We start from the raw sequence: 18700 nt of genomic DNA, 5'->3' as shown, positions 1-18700 counted from the left end.
AATAAATACAGGAATAAATTGTCCAGAAAGGTTATGAAATCTCATGGGAGGTTTTTAAGATCAATTTTACACAAGCGTATGTGAGTACTGGCATAGACAGAGCTGATCATACCTTAGGGTAATAAATGGGCCAGATGACCTTGCAAGACTCCTTCCTGACTCATTTTCTATGAATCTTTGTAAATTTCTGGCAGCTTCACAAGTTGCATGTTGACATTTTCCAATATGCATTATTTTACGATAAGGTTGTTAGCGGCTACTGTTTTGGTTGCTAAAAATAATGGACTGGTACTAGCTGGGACACTTGTCATCTGGGATATTGTGGCACGGTACCTTCTTTTCAGTTCTTGAGAACTGTGGAGATGGGAGACACTGTCCTTGAGGGGTGCTGTACCAAGTTTTTTCTTTTCCTTTGTCTCTGACAAACAACTTGACCAAGTTCAGACTTTCTGCTGTGAGTTTCAACAAACTGGAATTGAGAAAGCTGAAGCTTAGAAAAATAAGAACGTGTGCAATTTGGACAGGGACCCCAAGAATCCCTAAAGAGAATGGATTAGGGGATGTAGTGATGTATTAAGAGTGATGGGACTTCTCTATGGTATTGAGAGCAACCTTGATAGGTCACTTCTTGTTAGGTATGATAGCGAAAGTACATTCCTGACTTGGAGTAGCTCTGTCCACTTACTGAGTATCTCTCCATAGCTGGCTCAATTTGGTCTAGAAGTGCAGACATTCACTTTTTTTTTTGTAGTCTCTGTTTTTCCTCTATTTTGCCTATGCATAACTCCATCATCTGTGATGGCAGTTTCATCCTGGGGGGTTTCTTCCTTTCTCTTGCAAAGCTACATGAGTCCAGATGTTGCTTCAGGTAAAGAAATGAGTGACAGCTTCGAAGGAGCAATAGGAAGTGGAAAACAAGAAGGAAAGTCTTCAAAGAAACATAAGAAATCTACACGTGCTCGTTCACGCCAGGAGAAGTCCAGCAGACCTAAACTGACCATATTAAATGCAAGTACACTCTCTCTGAGGATAAATTCAGGATTAGTTTGGTTGTGCCAGAAATAATCATTGTTAATCTTTGTCTGCAGGTTTGTAACACAGGCGATAAGATGGTGGAGTGCCAGCTCGAAACACACAATCACAAAATGGTGACTTTTAAGTTTGATTTGGATGGTGATGCGCCAGAGGAAATTGCTACATACATGGTAAGACTTGATGGTGCAGCTGCCCACAGTCTCTTTACTATAACAAGTTGCTTCAGGCTATTTATTCTTAAGTGGGCTTGTTACAAGCTTTCTGGTAGCTGTGAAATGAGACATTAACCAAAATGTTATTCTTTTGCTCTTTATTTTGATGTGACCTTATAGGTAGAGAATGAATTCATATTGCAGAGTGAAAAAGAGACATTTATTGAACAAATGAAAGATATTATTGATAAAGCAGAAGATATGCTCAGTGAAGATACAGAAGGAGAACGAAGTTCTGATCAGGGAACAAGTCCCCAGCAGGATACTGATAGACTGGAAATGAATGAGGTAAGAAACGTTAAAAACTTCTAGTTTGATTCCTTTTTCTTGACATCCCCTTACTGTAAATTAGTTTTATATCCCGTGCTAAAACAAGGTTTCTTAGCTATAAGAAAAATTCTTCTACTCAGTTAAGGCTTACAATACACATATTCCTTGGAATAATGCTGCTCTATTGATACCAAGACAGCTAGTTCCTCTGTTTTGTTTTTGTTCCTTTTTTTTTTTTTTTTTTTTTACTAGGAGAAGCGGCAATCTCAGGTGAAGACACCCGTGTATCAACAGAATGGTAAAAGTACCTTTGAATACAAACTTAATCTCTAGCTTTAAGTCAGTGATTAGCTTATGCAGAAGTTTGCTAATTCAGGAAGACATCCACTGGCTACTGGTGGCTGGTAATATATCTAGAAATGAGGGTGTAACAGTGGTTTCTGCTGTTAGTAGCCTTGAAGATCACAGGGCTGAGCTGGATTAGTCTAATATCTGGGGACGTTTAGGGAAGCCCTGAATTACACAAGCTGATAATGAGTCTAGGAAAAGTCAAGAAGGTACAGGCAAGCATACTCTTCATAACAATTAATATATTTGCAAGAGAAAGCTAAAAGATTGTGTTTGCATTGGTAATTTATTTGAAATTTCTAACCTGTAAGTTTTTAGCTACCTCGGTATTACTGAGAGGAATCTTGGCCTTCTGAACAACATTATGTCTTACAGGTTTTACAGCCAAGTGCGCAAGGGAAAAGAGTAGGTCCTTTAGTCTCTTTATAAGTGGATGTTGGTGGAAAAATTTAAACCTCTGCTGGAGGAAGCATAGTTCCCAAAATTCTTATTACTGGGGGTAGTACTGTGTATTTGCTGCATTCTTACAGGGAAAGAAGGATAATTTAAAACTTGACAGGTACAGGAATTGGATAATCTTCCAAACTAGATTTTCTGCTGAAAAGATAGGGTTTATTTTTGCCTATAGAAGTCATATAATTTTTTAGCACAGCTTTTTTAACATAACGTTTATATTTATGCTGATGGAAGGTGCAAAGTGTGTACAGTTCTGGTTTGCCATTTTCATATGCCACACCTTGAGATAAGACTTGAAAGTAAATATTAGCTGTAACTCTTCGTCCTTAGTTAAAATAGATAAACTTCACAAAATTAAGAACTTTTTCCATAGTGAGAACTGTTTGCAGTACCATTAATAAAATTGTGTATGAAACTATTACCCTTCCAAGGGTAATAAACACTTGCAAATACATTTTCCAATAACTTACTGTAAGTACGTGGTGGAATCGGGATGTATTGCTGTCTCCCTTCCAGATCGTGGCTTCTGTGGGATAGGAATCAAATTGGAGCCATTGTTTTAATCTTGGCTAGTACTACAGATATTCTGCCTTTCTATCTAAATATAGAAGTTAAGACTAGTTTATGATGGGTGGTCTGGAATGAACAGAAACTATTGTTTACTTCCTATTTTATTTTCATCTCAAGTTTTGCATACTGGAAAAAGGTGGTTTATTATATGTCCTGTTGTGGAAAACGCTACGACTGATGCACCAGAGTTTTCTCCACCAGTTCCTCAGAGTACACAGCAGTCTGAAGGTCCAGGTATTTAAAGATTTCAAAGTTTTTAGAAAAAAATTTCTTCTCAGAAGTTGCTATGTCATCACTCTCCTAGTCTTGCATAATTTAGCTGGGATAGTTGCATTTAGTCAGAGGAAGAAAATGATGGATATTTTCTAGTGGTGGTATTCAATAAGTTACCTAATAACGACAGGCAAACATGTATATAATGGCACTTCAACATTAGTTTGATCCCAGAGGGCTGCAATCTACTGCTCCTGTGCTGTGGTAGTTTATTACTATGATCTGATACTGCTTAATACTGTTACCTAATATTACTTAGTAGTTAAAAGACTTGAGTGTTGTGTGGCAAAACATACTGCAAGTGACCTTTCTGTTCTAAAAAACTTTTTGTAATTATCAGATGGCTGCTTAATAAACCGTGTGGGAGAAAAAAAGGTCCCTTGGCTTTGATCTTCACTCCTGCCAGTCCCTTAGAAAGCTGTTGTGGCCTGAGGAAGGCAGGAGAGGGGAGGAACAAACCCTGGCATATGTCTGCCTTGGCTCAGAGCTGCACTCATCAGTCATTAGTTTCAAGATGTTGAAGATAAACTCCTGAGATCTAGAAAAGCTCATCTTCCTTATCCTATCAGTGGTGTACCTTATGAAGTCTAGGACTAATTGTCTTCATTTAACAGTTTAAATTGAAGACAATTTTACATCCCCAAGACTTCACATAGTCTGAAGAACCCAGGCCTTCGTGTCCTTGTTCCAGTGTTGAGATGAAATACTTCAGAGTAAAACCTCTATTGATTAGGAAATGGTTATCATGCAAAACGAGTGTGTCTTTTATGTCAACTATGAAGAGCCTTCCATAAATCCTGCATTTTCAGTGTGTTTATGCTACTGAACCAAATTAGGAATATTTATCTGAGTTTCAGGAAAGTCCCCGTGCTTTAAAACTCTGCCTTATAGTATAAGGTAGTCAAAGTTCTAGTCACTGCTAATTTAATAATCAATGTCTTTTCAGTGAAATATTTTTGCATAATTTGCAATTTTCAGTTCTAGTTTGACTTCTGTGACAATTATTTTCTGAGAGGAAGCGGTTATCAGTTCAGGCTAGGTGTAGTTACCACTGCAGCCAACAGGGAAGCTGTGCCGTGGCTGTTTCACTCTGTACAGCTCATCAGAAGTTGAACTGATGTTTGTATTCTTTCTAGACCTGGAGCAGTCAGATGATCAGCAAGCGAGCTCTGCGGTGATGGATGTGCCTGGTGTCTTAGCTTGTCAGCAGCTTCCTCTACAAGCAAGTGTATGTGACAGCCCTGTTGGAGCCTCTCCATCTTTGGCACAAATTCCTGCCGCAGCATCTTCAGCCGGCTTACAGAGCCAGGCCGAGTTTTCAGCTCTAGCACCACCGGGATCTGCTCCAAATATCCTGGAGCAGACGGCTGCTAACGGAGGTCAGCTGGAATATTCTCCACTAAAGGCAGCGATGCCTGCTCAGCCTGGCACTCCTGCCCCCCATGCTGCCTTGCTGGAGGAGCCTACTGATGCTCATCTTACTCCTCAGCATGTGCAGCAGCCGGCAGACGAGGGCATGTGTATCCCTGATGTGGAGATAGCGTGTTGCAGCGTTGGGCCACCCAAATCAGTCCCACCAGTTCCCGCAAATGCGGCAGAGCTCTGCCCGCTCCCTGTGCTCTCAGATGCTGTCGTTTTGGAACGGCAGCCTGCGGCTCAGATCCCTCACTTGCCAGAGGCCAGCCAGCCTGGCATGGTGCAGCACTCCTTTGTGAACCAAGTGTTTCCTGCAGCTGTTGCATCTGATTCTCTCAGTCTGGCAGGGTCTCAACTTCAGAGTCCTACTCAGGTGTCAGTGGCTGCGTCCCAGCAACACGTGATGCTGCCCCAGCAGCAGCCCATAACCTGCACCGGCGTGGGGATCAGCCTGCTGCAGCAGCAGCAGCCGCCATGCACCGTGGAGTCAGATGGAGAGGGGCCACCCAGGGTGGACTTCGTTGACAACACGATAAAAAGCCTTGACGAGAAACTGCGCAATTTGCTTTACCAGGAATACGTCCCTACTTCTTCTGCATCAGCAGGAACTCCAGACACTTTTGTGCCGTTGGAACAGGCAGACAGTGAATTTAACTTGCCACCGTTTACTGAGGATCAAGTTCCCAAGTTGGTGTTGGATTTAAGAGAACCAGGCTGTAATGTTGCAGACACTGGCCAGGAAGTGAAAGCTGCTGAGGCCCAAGTTGTGTCGCATGTACCACCTGAGATCTCACCTTACCCAGTACTGGTTAGTCCGGTAATGACTTTGCCCTTTATACCCCTAAATCCAGCTGGCATGAACAGCTCCAAAGCAGAGGTCAGAACAAGAGTGTCCATGGCAGGATATGCATGGGTTTCTGGCTTCTCTGGTATATCACCTTTTGTCTGCTGACTGCTTTCCACTGTGAAGGTTCTCTCAAGTCCTTACTCTGCCAGATGCATTCTGACTCATTTTCCAAAAACGCGTATTAGTGAAAGCCAGATTTTTTCCTTTGGGTTTTAAAGTGGCATTATATCTTAATGCATTCTCTTCCCTTTGTATTCTGTTTCTAAAGCAGGCAGAAATGTGACAATTCTTTTGTAGTTTAAGAAGGTAAAAGACATCGGGGTGTAGTCATTAAGTTCTGATGAAGAAGGTAGTGTTTGGTCATCTGGCTCTGACATAGCATCATCTGTTCCTCGTTCCTGTGTGTAGTTATTAGATGGAGATATCCCTCTTCACCTTGCCTCACACCACAGCAAATGCAAATAGCAGCAGGCAAGTTGCAGAGTGTCATGTTTGTATGTGAGGTGGAATTAGAGTAGTTACACAGAACTCCTCTAAAGACTGATTATAGTTTATAAATAGAGTTGTGCTTTGTATCATTATCATGAAGTTGGTGATAATAAATGTCTAACTTGCATATTATGCATTTATGACCAATTTTAGAATACATAGTAGGTTGCTGAAGTAGTTTAGACACCAAATATAGCCTATATTGCTGTCACTTTGAAAGTGAGGTACAGTAGCACTGAACATGAAATATTTATACTGCTGTAGGAAGCTTTTAAATATTAATTAATGGCAGTGATTATAATACCTGCCTTCTAAGTCAGTCTGGTAAAAAAATAAACACTTTAGGACCCTTTGTTTTGTTCAAGTGCTGCAGCTGATGCATGACATGATAGGTAGGAGATTGCTCTGCTTCCAGGAATGATTTTTCTCTTCCTCTGAACTTAGCAGAGCAAGATTTCACTGGGGGGCATCCAAGGAAAAGTGAGCTTTTTGAGCGGGTTTGATTTGTTGTGGTTTTTGTTTTGTTTTTGATTTTGTTTACTGGCGTAGGCAGTCTTGGGTAATTATTCACTCAGTGTCTTAATTGTGGACATGCGTTGCACTCTCTCAAATAAAATGCTGAGTTGATGATATTCAAAAGATTTGCAGCACTTTCTGGTAGAAGATTGATGTATGCCTTATTTGAAAAGAAGTACTTTTGGAGATAATTACATCACCACTACCAAGGATGAGTCTGTTCCATGTAGAGTCAGCTGGATGAACTGTCTAAGCTGTTTGAAAGATGCTGTATTTTACCAAAAAGATGTCTGCACTTGAGTCTCCAGTTATAATGTTGTTTTTAATGATAAATGACCACCTACAGCAGTTAAAATTCTCTATGAAAGATGTTGTGTGTTTCCAGTAATTTGAACTTGTCCTTTTAAAATCTGTGCCAATAAGAAAAGAGAGGCATAGAATTTCTGGAGAGAGACTTCTGAAAGAAAAAAAAAAATAGATGAAGAGTGTACAGTTTGGCTGGAGAAGCAAAACAGAACAAAACCAAAATTCATATATATAATTCAGTGCCTGCTTTTAGTAACTAAGGCTGCAGTCCCCTCTGTGACACTGCCACCTCTTTTTTTCTTCCAAGGGAGAAAAGAAAATGGAGGAGTTGAAAGAAAAGCTAGGAGGCCACTCCACAAACGAGTATAAAGTAGTCTCATACTCCACAGTAGTGTGAGTATAGAGAAGGGTGTGGGGGCAGAGAGAGAGAGAGAATGTGAATGTATTGGCTTCCTGCTTTGTGCCTGAGACTGAAATTCTTTTCTTTTTTCTTTTTACGAAAAGTCTGAGAAGTCTGAGGTCCCTGGTGTCGGTTCTGATTCTGCAGAAGCAAGAGGTGGGTCAGCAAGCAGAAAAGGTAATGCTCCTTTCAGCGATGAACTGCAGTGATGGATCTGGTGCCTGGTCCTCTTCTGCTGTGTCCCCTTGCTGCCAGCTCTTCTGATTAACTGCAGAGCTGTGCCCAGCCCGGTGCATTTCTGATCCTTCAGTAATATAACAAATATTAAATAGCTCACTTCTGCTAAGCCTTCTAGAAATAAATAGATAATATATGCCCATGGTGTAGGTGTTTATGTGGAAGACTACATTCCCAACAGTAAATTTCTGGTGCCATTAAAACGTCTATCAGAACATCTCTTGGATTTCTGGGGCTACATAAAAAGGCATTCACAAAAATAATGTGGTTGAGGGTAGCATCTCTGGGAGGAGGATGCTTGTTAGGTTTTTAAGAGAGTCCCACAGAGAACTAGGAAAAGAGTTCCTTTCTTTAAGTACTTGTAGATATAATGGCAACTTCCATAATAACACAGTAGGAGCCCCAGAGTAAGAAACTGGGCAGTTATAACGCTCTATTTACCTGTCTTGTAAGTTACAGGAAGTTTTAAGTGTTGAGGAACCTGGAACTGCTGCTGCCATAGGTCAGGAAGGGGTTGTAATTTCTTTTTTGAGATTGTCATGGCAAAGCTGGGTCCCAGGTTTGTGCAATGACGGAGATCACTCCGAACTGATGCACCTGCAACTGCTTGCAACATCTCTGGCTGACCCAGCAGAGCTGGAGCTAATGCACTGCCTCTCCCAAACTGCACAGTAGTGCAGTTCTTCTAGAATAAATAAGGGGCCTTAAATAGTGTCAAGTGCCAAAAACGCTCATGGATCATTGGAGTCCACCACCACTTAAGTCAGTGTGAGAGGAAGACTCTGGGTTGCTTACATTAATTTGGCATACTGAAGCCAGAGAAGAGCATATGCAAGTGAAATGCAGCACTGTGTAGTAAAATTAACGTATCCTAGATACCATAAAGCAAGAATGTATTTCACCATTTCAGGAATATGAAGTGACAGATTTCTGCCTTATGCTCACTCGGTGCAATGTGCCATAAGAAAGCAGCTTTCTGAAAAGCTTGCATGTATTGCTTTGACTTCAAAAACAGTGTCCACATTGTGAAATAATGCTGTCTTGATTATTGCAAATAATACTTTGCTTCTTAAGTGCTTCTGTGGTCCAAATGGTCATCTTTTGAGCTTGTAATTTGCACTCTCAGCAATGTGGTGTTTAACTTCTTCTCAGGCACTTTAAATTGTTGGTGTAGGTATCTGTCAAATGAAAGGTGTGAAGTAATGGGCTATGTATGGTCAACTGCAGCATTTTGTGTGCATGAATATCTGACAGTAATTATTTTTTCAAGACATTAAGAATACTTCAGTAGTGCAGTGCAGGCCCAATGTAGATTTCATTCTTCTGTTTTTCTCTAAAATTATCCAATTGGCTAATGAAATTCCATACTCCTATTATTATTTGAATTCCACAAATGAATAGACTGAAGAGAGTATTTACCTGCAGATATGGTATATTATCATTATTGTCTACTGCATTTAACAAATAAAAATCCTAGATCCTGTGTTACAAGGAATTGATATTTACATTGTTCTTCAGTGCTACACCATTAGACTTCAGTTTATGATCATAAACATACATGTAGGCTTTTTCTATACTAAGGCATTCTAGACATTGATTTTTTTATTTCTTCTCCCAACTAATAAAACAGGATTGGCTGCAAGCATCACTCCAGCTCCTGTGGCTCCAGCAAAAGGCCTCCTTCAGGTAAGCAGAAACTATGGACAGTTCTTTGTTTGGTTGTTGCAGTTACTTTCAAAATTAATCTCCATTATTTTCTCCAGGTTGCACCTACATCACCAAGCATAGCTAAACAGATGGAAACTTCTAAAAGGAACGAGAACGCAAAGACTACAACTTCATCTACACACACAGATAATGTAATGCAGATATCTACAGCAGATGGGGTGATAAATAACCTTCAAAGGGATGACTCTCTAGACTCCGGTTCCTATGGAAAACAGGCTGAAACTCATGATAGTGGTACACCAGCCAAAACTATTGGCAGGTTTTCAGTAATCAGCACGCAAGATGAATTAACTTTAGCAGCGCCGCATTGCTTAAGGTTCTCTGCACCCCCAGACGTCTATCTGGATGAGCTACCTTCCAGCCCTGATCTGAAGACAGCTGTCCGACGGGTGCAGACAGCCTCTTCTGTTGATGTCCTTTGTGACCAGGGTTCGAGTGATTCTGCCGATGAGCCTTTCCATCGGCAGGCTGCTGCCGCTGCTGCTCAACTATCCCCACCGAGCAGTAGTGCGGCCACCGACTTAATTAAAAAAGCAGCTGCTTTTCTGCAAAGGTCTGGAAAAGCTAGCTCACAAGGCCTCGATTCACCTAATGGGCAAGGAACAAAAATTCCTACCATCAACATAACATCTTTCCACTCGCAGTCGTCATACATGAGCAGTGACAATGACTCAGAATTTGAAGATGCAGATATGAAGAAAGAATTGCAGAACCTGAGAGAAAAGTACGTTGGGTTTGCAAACGGTGCTAGGGTAGATTGTGTTAAGATACCTGGGCAGCATCTCTGCATATGCTAAGCAAATGTGTGTTTTGCATAGCTGTAATGAGTAAACAGGTCCTGAGCAAATTGGGTGTCACTGGGACTTTCCCCTGAATGTCATACTGCACCATTTTATGTCAATTTATTTGTCAATTCCATTTAGAAGTAGAATAATTCAATAGTAACTTTTTCAAAACAGCAAAGAATTTCTGCCGTGATGTCCGGTTTCCCTACTGAAAAGCTGCATTGTTTTGGTAGCAAGCAATAGCATTTGTAACATGTTTGTGTGTAGTGTTAGGTTCCAATGTGGATGCCAGTTAAGGCTGCATAAAAGTAATCTGGATGTCTGCATAGACAGCTGAAATGGAGTTATCTTCACATCCTTCTCTGCGAGGGTAGTTTGGACTAGCAGATCCACAGACCCATCACTATTCCTGAACTCCATTTTACAGTAGCTCTCGTAATGTAATCTATGCAGTAATCTATCCAATCTCAGGGGTAGGCTGGCTGAGCCTGTACGGAGTCTGTTGTGCTGTCAGTCCCCAGAACCAGCTTTTTAAAATTTGAATCTTTCTTTCTTTCCTGGCATGTGATGGCTAAAAACTAGCATTAGCTGGTCGCGTAACCCAAATGTTTAGCTTAAGATACGATAGTTTTACTGAACATGGTTCTTGTTTTAAACAGAACTACAGTAATACAAAAACCTTAAACTCACTTTATGGCATCATTAAATCTGCGTTAATAAGATAATGATTCATGTGCTCCCATTTTATGGGAAACACTTTTGTTTTTCTTCACGTCGAACTATTTCAAACTGACATACTTTCCTCAAGAGGTAACTTTGTTGAAGCCACTGGTTTGAAAAGAGAAGTTCTGGAATAGTTTTGAGTTCATGTTAGATCTCATGTTGAAATTGATTGTTTTTACTTAGCATGTTGAACATCTTTTTAGCTGTCTAGGATTCTGTCTCATAAATGAACATATGAGAAGTCAGCCACCACATGTGCTAGGTAGATAGTTCTAACTTCATACGTACTGTTGGCTAGGCAGTGGATTGTCTTATAACTGAAGACTGTTTTGTTTCATCTTGTAACTAAGTGTGCTGTCAAGATGTGGTGCTTTATCAAATACATTGCTAACAGTTTTTAATCTTTATTTTTTATGTTTAGGCATATGAAGGAAATTGCTGAACTTCAGACTCAGCAAAAGAATGAGATAGAGGCGCTGTACATTCGGTTGGGGAAACCCCTTCCTCCCAACATGGGGTTCCTTCACTCTGCCCCACCAAGCAGCCGTCGCCGAAGAACCAGCAAAAATAAATTGAAAGGTGGAAAACTATTAAATCCTCTGGTTCAGCAGCTCAGGAGTGGAACATCAAGCACAAGTAGGTACACTAGGTTACTTTCCATTTCCCTGTTGTTTGTTGCTGTTGTGGTTCTGCTGTGTAATTGCACAGACTGCAGAAAACATCCTGAATGTTTGAATCTTTTTCTTTCTTTTTTTCCTTAATACAATGACTCAAGTTTGCATACTGTGAACTGTTTTTGAAGTGGACTTCCTTTGAGAACATCTTATTACGGCTGCCTAGCACTGAGCCATACCTTCTCTGCATCATTGACAATGTTTGGCAGCGAAACAATATCCCACTTTAATTTGGAATACGGCCTGGTTACATTTTCTCATCTTTTCTCCAAATACAGTTTGTTGATGTTTGTATTCACTTCCTAGGAACTGCTACCCTCTATTGATTGTGTGCTGTATCATGTTGTTTATTTTTTCCTATGACATGCCATATAAATAAGATTGGATTGCATTTGCTTCCCCAAGGATGTGAGGTAAAAAACAGTTATAAAAGCTGTGATGGATGCTTTGACCATTTGAAGAACTTTGAGATTTTTCAAATACTCTCAAACTGTGTGACAGTCTTGAGTCATTATCTCTTTGGAAAGTATGAAGATAACATTCACGTGGGAAATATTGATACAACCTGTGCCTATTTCTTCAGCAGGATGTAGAATAGAATAAAAATGTTTTCCTTCAACTTGGTTCATGCTGTTATGTAGAAAGAGTAGCAGCACTTCCAGTATTAGCCCTGTATTTTGAATCTGGTAGGTCTTGTTTTCAAAGTCAATGTATTATAGAATTTCATTGCATCAGTCTTAACAGACGTGTTTTTTTAGAGGGTTTTGCTTTTAATTTAGAATTTCAATTAAGACAGGAATAGCAAAGATATTCAGAGGCAAGACATTCTGTGATCCATCTTGAATCTCTGTTTCTGCACAGGAACTGAAGCAATGTTCAGCCTTTTATAAGTTTTTAGCTGCTGCTTGGTTAACTTGCATAGGTTTTACTCCTTTCCTTGTGGTGAGATGCTGTGAACGTCTGTGATCATTTGTCCATCCATTTTCCCATTTGTTCTTGGGTTGTCTGTAGCCTTTCTCTGTCTACACACAAAACCCATATTTTTGCCTCCACTCATGGATCTTGGCTCATATCAGTGCATTACCTTAGTTCAAAGAATTAGTTCAAAGAATTTAAGCCTATTTCTACATTACAATGTCTTCCTCTCCATCCTTTTCATTGTCACTTTAAGTTAGAGAACTGCAGTCTGCTCAGTCTGGGTGCTTCTTCAGTGCATGCTTCCTTCATGCATTTCTTCAGTGTTACTTTTCACTTTTTTGAGGCATTGTGTAAAGTTTATGATATCTTTGAGAACCTGCATTCACTGTCTGAGTTTTCTCATCCTTGACTAGTTACATTCCTCATTTTTGGGCCTCCCTCTAGGTTCTTTCTCAGGGATCAAGGACAGGCAGTCTCTAATGCAGTTAGTTACTGACATACACTAATTAGCATTGCCACTGTTAGTTGCTTTTGCTGATAAATCCATGTCACGAATGATTACAAAGTTACTCAGGTGTTAAAGCCTCTTTGCCTGAGATATCTATATAGGTGGATATATAGATGCAGATTATATTTCGTCACGCGTGTATCTATAGATAGCCATAAATAAAAAATTCCTCATGTCTTTTCAGCAACTTCTTTATTTCTCTCCATTTGTTTGCTTTCACCTTTCATGTGTGAGTGCAAACCTACTTATTCTGCTCTGTCATTTTGTGATTCCATCCTCCTTGTCAGGCACTTCTGCAACTCGCTTTGTTTAAACAGTGCTCTTTGAGTTCCTGACTCCAGTCTTTCTAAAAATGTGGAAAAGAAACGCTGTAAAAATCAAACTTACTCCACGAGCTTCTTGGAGAATCTGGATCAGTAATAGCATGTGAGGTTATTCTGTGCCACAGAATAATCTATAAAGTCTATGCTTAATACAGTACTTCAGAATTGTAGACTACTATTCTTCTTGGTAGCAAATTAACAATTATTTTTAGACACTGTTTTTTTTTTCTTCAGTAGTTTCCTAGCATTTGCCATTGCTTGTATTTTGTTTGTTTGTTCTTTCAGGTAATCTTTCAGACTCTAAAGACTCACCCCACAAAGAAACAACTAAAGCTCAATCTGGATCTCCAGAAATGACGGCAGTAACTTCTTCTGCATCAGCCACATTTGGGAAGTCTGTTCAGACACAGCAGCCATGCTCTGTCAAAGCCTCTTTGTCTTCTGACATCTGCTCCGGCTTAGGCCCCGAAGGAGGTGATGTGAATGCAAGCTCTGGCCAAGGTGATTTTTTTCATACCAGCTGTTCAGCATATCTTCCAGCACATGCTAAAATTAATTTGCTTCCCTTATGCTTGAACTTTTAGGAGTGGATTTCACTTTTAGAGATATAAGAACATGAACCTTTGGCAATCCAAATTACTGGCTTATCTTTTAAAATGCCACTACAGTATTGTCAGAAGAACAAAAATAAAGTATCTTACAAAGTATTAAGAATCAACGCTCAAGAAGGCACACTAGTTTTTTAGAAAGTAACTACCTTTTACTTTTGCCAGCGGTGGCTTTATACTGACACCTTTTCTGGAGTCTGCCTTATGGATTTCAGAGAAAAAAGGAAGGGAAGGAAAAAAAAAAAAGATGAAGGATAGGAGATTGTTCCCCTTTGTTCATTTTGGGCTTTTTCTAGCCCATTGATACTGGTAGACCCAGATTTCCTCATTATAAAGTAGCAATCCATCTCGGATGTGGAAAAAAAAAAAAGAAAAAAAAAGAAAAAAAGAAAGAAAAGTTATGCTTCCATTATCTAAGGGGTTAACTTTGTGCATGCTTTTGGAGTCCCAGCTAAGTGACTGTAGAGTGGTAGATTTGGCTGTGTTTCCCCAGTCCTGACTTCCGATACTTCTGTGTAGTACACACCTCTGTAGGCTTTGACTGATCTTGTTGCCATGCATATTGGAAGTTATAATGATGATTAAGATACCTTCCTCGCATTGCACATCCTGCCAAACTAATCTACAAAATATCTATCTGTTCTCTTCTGCTGTTATTGCATCCTTTGTGTATGGTCAATTAACTTAATCCTCTTTGGCAAAGTTAAAATGGAGATGTGGATGTTTAACTAACAAAGCTGATTTGACTGATGGTATAGGACATCTGATCACAGCTACTTGTACTTTATAAGTGTCTTTGTTTTCTTCCCTTTATATTCATTTGCAGGCTGGACGGTTTTCCACCAAACGTCTGAGAGAGTGACCTATAAATCTAGTAGCAAACCTCGTACCAGATTCCTCAGTGGACCTGTGTCTTTGTCCATCTGTTTGTATTTGTTCTTTTGTATTTTATCACAGTCCATCTTTCTTTTACCCCCTTTTTCCAATTTCATGTTTTATATCTCTAATATGTTTGGCAGGATGCCCCTTTTTCTGAACCATCTTTTCTTTCTTTTTATCTTTCTTTTAAGTAATCATCGTGAACACACCTTATTTATATTAATTTTTCATATGAAAGCTTTTTTTGCACTGCTTTTGGCTCATGCCTGGGCACCAAAAGCATGTGTGGAAGATCTCATCATTTACTATATAGCCTTATGGTAAATTTTACCCTGGACTTATCAAAGCTTTTGTACTTTGTGATTTATGTTGAAGTAATTTTTTATTTGCAATGTGGCAAATATACATGTCTGCTGTCCCGGTTCCAGCGACAACAAAAAGAAATCCATCCTTCTGTAGACGAATGGTCTCTTTCACACATGTTTGGACTATGAAGACATGCATGTAGCAAGCTGATACAATACTAGAAGGTCACTGAAGGGTATAACTTCCATACAAGGGCTGTATTAACACAATATACAGTACTGTTTATATCCACTCTATTTTCTTTAATTTTTTTCCCCCGCTCTTTGCATGTGGAAATGCTGAGAGGATAGTGCTCCAGCTAGTTCTTTCAAAACGTCTTTTCTAGGTGGGCTTTTCCCCATGCATTCACTTTAAGTAGTGTAAGTGAGCAATTTTTTATATACTCATAAGTAGTGGGAAGATCTGGTTACTCCAAGGTAGAGTACCATCAAACATTTTTGTGTAAGCTGATCTGGCTGAAGCACTTCACTCAGTTGATTTTCTTATGACCTTATGTGACCTCAGAGATGAAGTCAATTAGCAGTTCATCAAAGCAGAAACAAATAAAAAGCAGTATCAGATTTTTATATGATACTTTGAAATGGATTGCTAGGATCCAGAACTTCTGAATTCAGATAATTGTGCACCTACTATTTATACCTTATTTGTATGACATCTAAAGTAATTGGCAATTCAACCAAATGATATCAAGCTTTCTAATTAAAAAATGCAAACCTTTTTACCTAACAGTATATGCTGCCTTTTAGGCAAACAGATTTTGCTTGTACAATAAAGATATGTTGGGCTGACCAGGTACTATAGGCCACTTACATATAACGCTAGGAAGGATAATAACTTTCTGGAGAAAACGTTTGGTTAACTGACTGTTTGTTTGCATTGGTAGCAGATCTCCTACTGGAGTTCTGTGTTGCTCGTTATTATCCAAGCGGTATACATCAAAGCCACAAGAGCACTCAAAAACACTCCTCCTAATTTTATGAATAAACAATATTTTTTAAAATTATCTTGATTTTTGTTTGAGGCCCATAAAATTCAATCATTCAGGTTCTTGAAAACTGATGTTTACTGCTTAGCATACTGCATTTATTTTCATGCAAGTTTTTAACAAGTTTTGAGACAATTTTGCATTCAGGGATTTCTCTGAGAACCTGAGGGAAATTCTCAGTTCACGAATTGTTCCATTTGGTATTATAATAGACATAATAGTTTCTTCTTCTGCACATATCATTCTCAGAAGTGGTTTCATTAATCTTTCACAAAATTACTATTCGGGAGGATGCAAAAAGACTGGGAGATGGCAATTAACAAACAGTATATTAAAGATGTTTGGGTGCATGGATATTGTGAATGAAACCGAGGGAATATGTAAATTCTTCAAATCACGAAGTTTCCCAATACTTAAATAATTCAGCAGCACAACTAATTGGTTTCTGTTCTCAGCCCATATGCTCGCTTCTCCGTTTCTTTTGGGCAAAGTGTTCAGAGATTGGCACTCCCCCATTTCTGAGTCATACGAGAACACAGACCTGATTTCAGGCGCTTCACCCCGACACATCCATCCTGAGCTTGAAATACTGCCAGTCGCTTCAGTTGCTAGACAGCTCTCCACAGCTGAATTCCTGGTAGCTTTTGATGGGGATGGAAGGTTGTTTCGGCCTGTTTTCCTAGTGAGCCCACCTGGCTGGTTGTGTGCATGGGAAGGGACTTGTGAAGAAGATGGGGCTGTGTGTGTCCCATCTGGCCCAGGGCTGGGGCTGCTGCAGCCATAGTCAAAAGCTGGACAGACGTGTGTCTAGTGGTTCCATCTAGTGGTGTCCAGGGCAGCCGTGACCACAGGCCTCAAAAAAAATAGTGTCAAATGATGGTGATGACAGTGGGAATGCCGCTAGCTCACACCCCTTCCCCTCTGGAAGGGATGTAGTTTGACCCAACATGAAGGAGACCCGAGCGTTTGGAGCAGGCGCTAGAAGCGCGGTGTGTTGGCATCTTTGCTGCAGGCTTGAGCAAAGAGCATGAGCGTTTGAGACACGGTGAGCAAGTGCACATGGAACTGGGGTACAACCTTCAAACACAGGTAGTTCTTTGTCTCTTGGAAATTCAGGTGCCTGGGTCCTTTCCACAAGTCAAGGTTTCCTAGGGATTTTTTCAGTTTATTTGAGAGCTGCTGGGAGAAGTTGTGCTGGGTTTTCAGAAATGCTATGAATCTATACATTTGATGGAGGAATAACAGTGCTTTGGGGAGCCTGGGTGTTTCAAAGTGAGGCACGTATTGTATTAGTAGAGAAATCAGCAGCACGTTTCTAAAAATAAATGTTCAGACAGTTTTACCCAGTATTTTTCCCTAGTTACAAAGCCCATCAAACTTGAACGCTTTCACAGTGTTCTCCCAGGGTTGCTTTTGGTATCTGTCCCCTTTGTCCAGGATTGACTTTTCCTTGTACTTTTTGCGGAATAAAATATTTTTGATGGTCTCCAGCATAATTTTAGCCTTAGCTTCTTTCACGGGTTAAATTCCAGGGGCATCTTAGGGAGGAGTTTGCGCTGATTGTGAATGGGATTTTCAAAATCTCCATTTCTCTTAGACTTGTAATCTCATGTAAAGCTATTTTTGTCAGGTCTATAGTCATTAATATATTGTACGTGATTATGGAAATGGTCTAACAATTTATTGCCATTTCAATTTTATTTTAGCTTTCAAGTTTTTTGGCAGCTGTTATAGTACACATATGGGACAGTGCATTTTTTTCTGTCCTGTAAAATACAATAGCTACTTAATTTTTCAGATATTATCTCTGGAATTGGAGGTAAAACACTTTGCTTAACTTTTACAGTCTGAGATTAAATCTTAATTAAGATTCATCTCCTTTGCTTTTCAGCTATTAAACACCCTTATTGTAGAAGTAATACAATTAATCTGGTGAATTAGTTTTACCAAGTGCATTTTTAATTGAAATTGAATTTTAAATGAATCGTAGGTGGTGATCATCAGTCCCTGTTTCAGGCAATATCACTATTTAGATAATGTTTCTCATCTCCCAAGCAATGTGCTGGAGTGATACAGCTTGGAAGAAACAGCACTTTTTGGTGACTGACCCTTTCATAGCACTTTTCTTAAAGTAGGCTCCCTTCATGTGGATATTTTGTGCATATGTCTAGTATCGTTGTTCTGTTACTTCCCCACATGATTTGGGGCCCCAGGTTTGATTTGGCATCCAAGGTGCACATTAGCTTGTGACTTGGTGTTCAGGAAGTAGAGGGTTTGGTGATTAAGCGTTTTTACATGCTTTTGAGCACGTACTGTAGTCAGCTGCCTGCTTGTATTTTTTGCAGGCAGTTGCTTTTCATTTACATACATATTGTGCCAAATACTACCCATTGCTGCTTGCAAAATGCTGCAGGATAGTTAAGAAAATAGCATTCCAATATCACTACTGCTGTTTTTATAATGGCAGTTGCTAGCTAACTTTAAGAGATAGGTAACGTAAAGCTCATCTGAGCAAAAAGAGAAAAAAAATTACCAACAAATAAAAAATGCAACACAATGTTCAGTTGTGAATGTGACTTGTACTTTTCCTCTAGGCTTTGAGCTGAGAAACTAAACGTTTGGTCATGCTTGCATAAGACATTACTGTAGTCATGTCCTTCTGATTTCCCTGGAATAGAAACTTCATTAAACTTCATTAAACTATAGCAAATAACAAGAAAATCTTTCAAAACAATCCTTCTGTTCCTCCTCATGCCACCCATATCAGAACACAAGCATTTCTTCTCCCTTTTTTTTCCTCCCTCTTTTCTTTATTTTCTCTTTTCCAG

The 18700-nt window shown here is 39.7% G+C and overlaps 1 protein-coding gene across 12 annotated transcripts in view; it reads left to right on the top strand.

Annotated features, from left to right (window-relative positions):
* The window catches only part of WNK2 (WNK lysine deficient protein kinase 2), a 120053-nt gene that overhangs the window by 78747 nt on the left and 22606 nt on the right, over positions 1 to 18700 (top strand). For 6 of the 12 annotated variants that reach the window (XM_050712745.1, XM_050712743.1, XM_050712746.1 and 3 more), the window contains 12 exons: positions 843 to 1008; positions 1089 to 1205; positions 1368 to 1535; positions 1770 to 1815; positions 3009 to 3125; positions 4301 to 5388; positions 7243 to 7315; positions 9006 to 9061; positions 9139 to 9827; positions 11033 to 11247; positions 13320 to 13535; positions 14469 to 14567. In XM_050712745.1, coding sequence (XP_050568702.1) covers positions 843 to 1008; positions 1089 to 1205; positions 1368 to 1535; positions 1770 to 1815; positions 3009 to 3125; positions 4301 to 5388; positions 7243 to 7315; positions 9006 to 9061; positions 9139 to 9827; positions 11033 to 11247; positions 13320 to 13535; positions 14469 to 14567 — 3050 coding nt within the window. The remainder of the gene's footprint in view (positions 1 to 842; positions 1009 to 1088; positions 1206 to 1367; positions 1536 to 1769; positions 1816 to 3008; positions 3126 to 4300; positions 5389 to 7242; positions 7316 to 9005; positions 9062 to 9138; positions 9828 to 11032; positions 11248 to 13319; positions 13536 to 14468; positions 14568 to 18700) is intronic. The other 6 variants (XM_050712747.1, XM_035558207.2, XM_035558205.2 and 3 more) reach the window with 3 other exon arrangements.

Source organism: Cygnus atratus, chromosome 10 (genome assembly GCF_013377495.2).
Source record: "Cygnus atratus isolate AKBS03 ecotype Queensland, Australia chromosome 10, CAtr_DNAZoo_HiC_assembly, whole genome shotgun sequence".
Taxonomy (NCBI): domain Eukaryota; kingdom Metazoa; phylum Chordata; class Aves; order Anseriformes; family Anatidae; genus Cygnus; species Cygnus atratus.
Note: the sequence above shows the minus strand (reverse complement) of the source record. Positions and strands in the feature narration are given on the sequence as shown.